The sequence below is a fragment of the Clarias gariepinus genome, chromosome 9 (assembly GCF_024256425.1).
Source record: "Clarias gariepinus isolate MV-2021 ecotype Netherlands chromosome 9, CGAR_prim_01v2, whole genome shotgun sequence".
In the NCBI taxonomy this organism is placed as follows: Eukaryota; Metazoa; Chordata; class Actinopteri; order Siluriformes; family Clariidae; genus Clarias; species Clarias gariepinus.
The window spans coordinates 683,998-689,997 of record NC_071108.1 but is presented as its reverse complement, the minus strand read 5'-3'; the positions used below and the strand labels follow the sequence as shown (position 1 = coordinate 689,997).

The window sequence follows — 6,000 nt, the reverse complement described above, 5'->3', positions numbered from 1 at the left end:
ATGAGGCTGGTTCTGGTTCGACCCACCAATGAGACGAGCCGCGTGGACTCGACGGTGGGGGCCTCCGCCGCGCGCAGCACCGAGAGCGAGAGCGCGCCGAAGCGGCTCGGTCCGCAGCCCGCCGCACGCGACCCGCAGGAGGAGGAGGAGGAGGAGGCGGTGATGCGGCATCGAGACGCGCGCGCTGTCCGACCGCAGCAGCAGCAGCAGCAGAGAGCGCCGCACGCAGCCTCGCCGCACGCGCACGCACCCTCAGCCGCCGCAGCGCCGCCGCTCTACACCCTGCCGCCTCCGCCGCCGCCGTCTCACAGCGCGCGCGGACACCGGAAACCGCCCAGCGCGACCGGACAACCGCAACGGGGCGGCGCACGAGAACCGTCATCACCACCATCATCATCATCATCATCATCACAAAGTCACAGCCAGCGGCGCAGCTGCACCGTCACCAGACCGTCGGCTCGAGCTCTCGGCTCCGTTTCCGCGGACTGTCCCGGTGACCCCGCCTGGTGCGGCTCGCGATTGGCGGAGGATCAGTCTCGAGGGATCCAGTGGATCAAACCTGCGCATCGTCTCTCGTGCAGCTGCGGAAAAGAAGGCGGGTCGTTACCGGAGGAGCAGCAACAACTGCAGCGGCCACAACAAGCGTTAGAGCAGAGCAGCGGCGGCGGGAACCCGTTCACCGCTCTACTGCTGCACAACCCGCCACCGGCACCTTCATCACCGCCGCCATCCTCATCCTCAGCGGCGGCAGCAGCAGCAGCGGCGCACCAGAACCAGCAGCACCAGCATCCGCGCGCTCCCGCGGGCCAGCCGCCCGAAACCAGCGCCGCCGCCGCTCGCGCGCTCCAGGACCCGCAGGCGGCCCGATTGCAGGTGCAGCGGCTCGTGAGGAGCAGTCTGCCCGAGAGCTGCGCGAGAGCACCGCCGCACGAGCTGCGCGCGCACCGGCCCTGTACCGTACAGCAGCAGCAGCAACAACAACAACAACAACCGGGAGCGCGAGCGGAATGGCACCGTGACGGAGACACGAACCCGACCGCGGAGCACGAGCCTCAGAGACACCAAGGGCATCAGGTATCTCTCACACACACACACACACACTCACACACGCATTAACTCTCCTGGAGTTCGGGCTCGCACAGGAGAGTTCACACACTCAGTGCGGAATCAACACCTGCACACACTGATCTCAACACCTACAGAGCCGCATCAACACCTGGACACCTGACTGCATGTCTGAGCTCCTGCAGTGTTTCACCAACTCTCCTGCACTGTTCATCCTCCTACATTCTGCAATACACACCTGTTAGTGTTCACAGAGATAAACAGAGGCCTGCTGTGCTAGTGTTTACAGGGATAAATACACACCTGCAAAACTCTCAGTGTTTATGGCCATACATACACACCTGCAGTGTTGAATAAACTCCTAATGAGATGCATGCAGGGGTTCCAGCGATACATACACACCTGCAGTGCTGAATTAGGCTTACATTCATCAATACACACCTGCAGATTGTTAGTGTTTGTGCACTGGTACAGTTTTGAATCGCATCATTCTGTTAGTGTTTCCTGTGATTAACTCTTACCTGGTGAAATAAATACCCATAGGCTTAAATAAACACCTTCTCATTCAACACCTACTGTGTCCACTGAGAACCTTTACAGGTGTACCCTAACACCTACTGTGTGTAGTTTTCCTTGGATAAACACCCGCAGATTTATTTGAACCTTTACAGTGTTAGTGTTAATACCTATGATTTGGATTAATACCTTTATTTTACAATAAACACACACAGCTTTAAACAACAACATTAAACAGTTTGTAATAGTACCTGTGGTGTTGAATTAACTCAAAGATAAACACTCACAGTGTTTTGTTTTAGAGGGATAAATAAACACCTGCAGATTTGTATTAAAACCTACAGTATTTGTTTAACTGTCACAGGGCAGATAATACAGAGTCCAATCAACACTCAAGTCAACACCGAATCTGTTGCAGAAATTAACAATAAATCAGCACATAATGGCACATAAAGAGTGTCGAATGCTGTTAAGGCAACAATTACAGACGTACATTAACACCTACTGTGTTAGTGTTTATGGTGTTGAACTGACACATGGTATTAAATCCAGTTTTGGGGTAACTCTTACTCCCAGCTTTAGCACAGTATTTAATCAACACCAGCTGATTTAAGGCCTAGTGTGTTCAATTACCTTTAACTTCTTATACATAGAGTGCTGTATTAAGTCTTATATTTTTAATAAACACATACAGTCTAAATGTTTACAGGGATAAATGAACACCAGGATCTTATACAGTGTTGAATCGGCTCTGACGGGATTAACTCAACACTTGCGGATTTGTAATAAAACATTTTAAAGCCGTCGACAGTGTCGAGTTCAGTCATACATTCAGTAGAGTTGACTAAAAACACCTGCAGCCTTCAAACCGTCTTTCAGTATTGAAATCAGTCTTAGTATTTAATGTACTGTGCATGTGTGTGTGTGTGAGTGTGTGTGTGCTTAGTTTCACATCATTGTAAAGTGTTAATTCAACACTGTGTTATTTATATATATAATCTAACATGGATAATGCTAAGATTATCAGAGTCTGCACTGGGAGTGTTTGTTCAACACCTGTAGGTGTTAATTCCACCCTGGAGGTTCACTTCAGTGTTCCACACGTATTCAAACCATCAGGGTTCTGGTTGATTAATAACGATTAAACACTGTTATTGCTGCTGCAGATGCAGTCGCTCCGTGTTGGGTTTGATGTGTGTGTGTGTGTGTGTGTGTGTGAACGCTGTGAGTGTTGATTCAGTGCTGGTTTTTGTTCTGCATGGCGGTGTTGCGTGTACACGCGGCTACACGTAGCCCTGATCACAGATCAATACTGACAACGCTCGGAATGATTATGACGATCGAGTTGTGAGGTCATTGTTCTCAAAAACATGGTGTGAACTGTCACATTGTTCACTCCTGGCAGTGTGTGTGCGTGTGTGTGTGTGTGTGTGTGAGGTTGTATTACGTGTGCATCACTGTGTTATAGTGAATCACATGCACTGAAATCGCGGTGGGATTCATGTTGGATTAATAGCGGTGTTTATGTCAGGAGCCGCGGTGTTTGTTCCGCGCTGTACGAGTTCATTCAGGAGAACGGAGGCAGTGTGACGCCGACTGCAACAGGCTGCAGTGGCCATGATGCAGAACCGCACTTAAAGGAACAGGTCGGGATAAAAATAATTAAAACAAACACACACGTTCTTCCTCATTCTACTGCTGCAGCTCAGCTCGATCTGCTCAGTGTGTGTGCGGTGTGTGTGCGGTGTGTGTGTGTGTGTGTGTGGAGTCTGATTGTGTGGTTTTATCCCGAAGCTAAAGTAGCTAACATGTAAAGGGAGTGTGTGTATCACCCAGAGTCACACAGACGCAGGAGCTGAACTTCTGCATGTAGCAGCGAGACTGCAGCGTTTCTCTCGCGGGAGCGACGCCATCTCCAACCGACCGCGTTTATTTCTTACTGTAGTTCGATATAACTCCTCCCCCTTGGCCCCACCCTCTACAGTTTAAAGTCTAAGCTTTTTTTGGTCATTTTTTTATTTTATTTTACAACACACACACACACACACACACAGCTCTTTTACAGAATGATATATAAGAAGAAGTTGAACGATGTCAGATTTGTATGTTAGATTAATTCGTGTAGCTGGATCGGACTTACGTCACATCGCAGCTTGTATTAAACGTAATTTTGGCCTCTGGACTGCTCGTTAATCTTTTATAAGCGGCGAGCTAGCTAGCTAACCGTGTCGAGTGCCGTACACCACCCTCAGAACTGTGAGCTGTAGATCAGCGTTACAGGTTGAACATGATGTCCGATCGAAATCTAATGGCACTGAAATGTAAGAAGCGCTTCCGAGCCTGTGAGCGGCCATTTTGATATGACATCACTTCCTGAACTCGGGGTTGTAGAGACCGTCCAGCTCGCAGTCGCTAATGACATGTTCATTAGCATGACACCAGGCTTGTGTTACGTGGTATCACCTGGTATCGGATGTTGGTGTGAATGAGCAGCGTATCGGACCGGGATCAGACACCGGGATCGGCACTGACACCGTGTCCCTATTAACTAATGACTCCATCTTGCTTTTTTTTATGTATACAGATATAAACTCTACAGGTATCACTACATAGTAGGGCCCAGAGTTGCTTCTAAAACACGTGTGTGTGTGTGTGTGTGTGTGTGTGGTGATGAGGAAGCACATGCAGAGGGAAAATCCGTATCATTCCTTCCTTACGGGAACGCCGGCCCCTTTCTGCCTCTCCATTCTACTTTTCATCACCACGCTCGATCACCAGATTTTAGCACTAAATTGTAATTGGACGGCGGTGCTGCGGAGTCCTGCGTTCTGATTGGTCAGGAGATATTGATGCATTCTCTATAGCAGCAGTGCTGACAGTGGTGCAGTCAGATATTATATATCAGATACAATGCACTCACTCTGATACCTTATGGTTTCCATAGTAACAGCTTGTTTACATGGACGTGTACAGATGGACAGATGTGAGGCGTGGAAGGAGTCTCCAGCGTCAGGGCAGCATTGTAACGGACAGAGGTGTTTCTCAGTCACGTGCCGAGCTGCTCTTCACACACTTCAGAGTCCTGTACGGACTCAGGTTCAGGTTCTGTAAGTGGAACAAGTTCACACCTTTACTGCACTCACATGCTGCAGGTTAGAAACACACGTGGATGCAGCATGTGACACTCGTTTACACGTCGCCTACTTTAAACAACTTTAAACAATGTTTAACTCATGACCTTTTTGTGAAATTAATATTTAATTAATATAACTTTAACAATCTGAGCGGCTCAGTGGCGTAGGGGTTAGCACTGTCGTGTCACACCTCCGGGTTCCGGGTTCGTTCTCACCTCGGGTCTGTGTGTGTGTGTGTGTGTGTGTGTGTGTGGAGTTTGCATGTTCTCCCCGTGCTTGGTGGGTTTCCTCAGGGTTCTCCAGTTTCCTCCCGCAGTCCAAACACATGCAGATTAGGCTAATTGCCGTTTCCAAATTGCCTGCAGTGTGTCAGTGCCGTGTGATTGATTGGCACGCCGTCTCAGAAATCCGCAGGGATAGGCTCCGCCTCCCGCACCACTGTCCAGGATAACAGCTATAGATTAACAAGGTCAATGTGTCTGAATGAAGCTGATGGGCAGAACCCTGCTACAGTTAGCAAAGACAGAGTTCCACTTAGAACTAGTCTAACACAGTTTATTTAATTTTATCATAGTGATTTTTAGTTTTAGTTTTAAACGAACCTTTACTTCTCTTCTCCACCTTGTGTGCTTCTGTCCTGTTGTATAATCTGTGACCTGCCTGCGGTAACACTACAGTTTCATTTTGGAGTTTAATAAAGCGATCTATGTCTCTCCGTCTGTCTGTCTATCTGTCTGTCTGTCCGTCTGTCTGTCCGTCCGTCCGTCCGTCTGTCTGTCCGTCTGTCTGTCTGTCCGTCTGTCTGTCTATCTGTCTGCCTGTCTGTCCATCTGTCTGTCTGTCTGTCCGTCTGTCTGTCCGTCCGTCCGTCCGTCTGTCTGTCTGTCTATCTGTCTGTCCGTCCGTGTGTCTGTCTGTCCATCTGTCTGTCCATCTGTCTTTCTGTCTGTCTGTCCATCTGTCTTTCTGTCTGTCTGTCTGTCCGTCCATCTGTCTGTCTGTCCATCTGTCTGTCCGTCTGTCTGTCTGTCTGTCTGTCCATCTGTCTGTCTGTCCATCTGTCTGTCAGTCCATCTGTCTTTCTGTCTGTCTGTCCATTCGTCTGTCCGTCTGTCTGTCTGTCTGTCCATCTGTCTTTCTTTTTGTCTGTCTGTCCGTTCGTCTGTCTGTCTGTCTGTCTGTCCGTCTGTCTGTCTGTCTGTCTAGTTGCACTGAGCATGAATAGACCAGTGGAGTAGCATAATGCTAGCTAGCTCTATTTAATACACATATAGAGAGAGAGCTC

The 6,000-nt window shown here is 49.0% G+C and overlaps 1 protein-coding gene across 1 annotated transcript in view; it reads left to right on the top strand.

The window, feature by feature from the left end:
• Positions 1–6,000, top strand: part of kcnn1b (potassium intermediate/small conductance calcium-activated channel, subfamily N, member 1b) — a 50,355-nt gene continuing 44,355 nt past the window's right edge. Inside the window, exon 1 of the mRNA XM_053503190.1 lies at positions 1–1,074. Within this exon, the coding sequence (XP_053359165.1) occupies positions 1–1,074 (1,074 nt within the window). The remainder of the gene's footprint in view (positions 1,075–6,000) is intronic.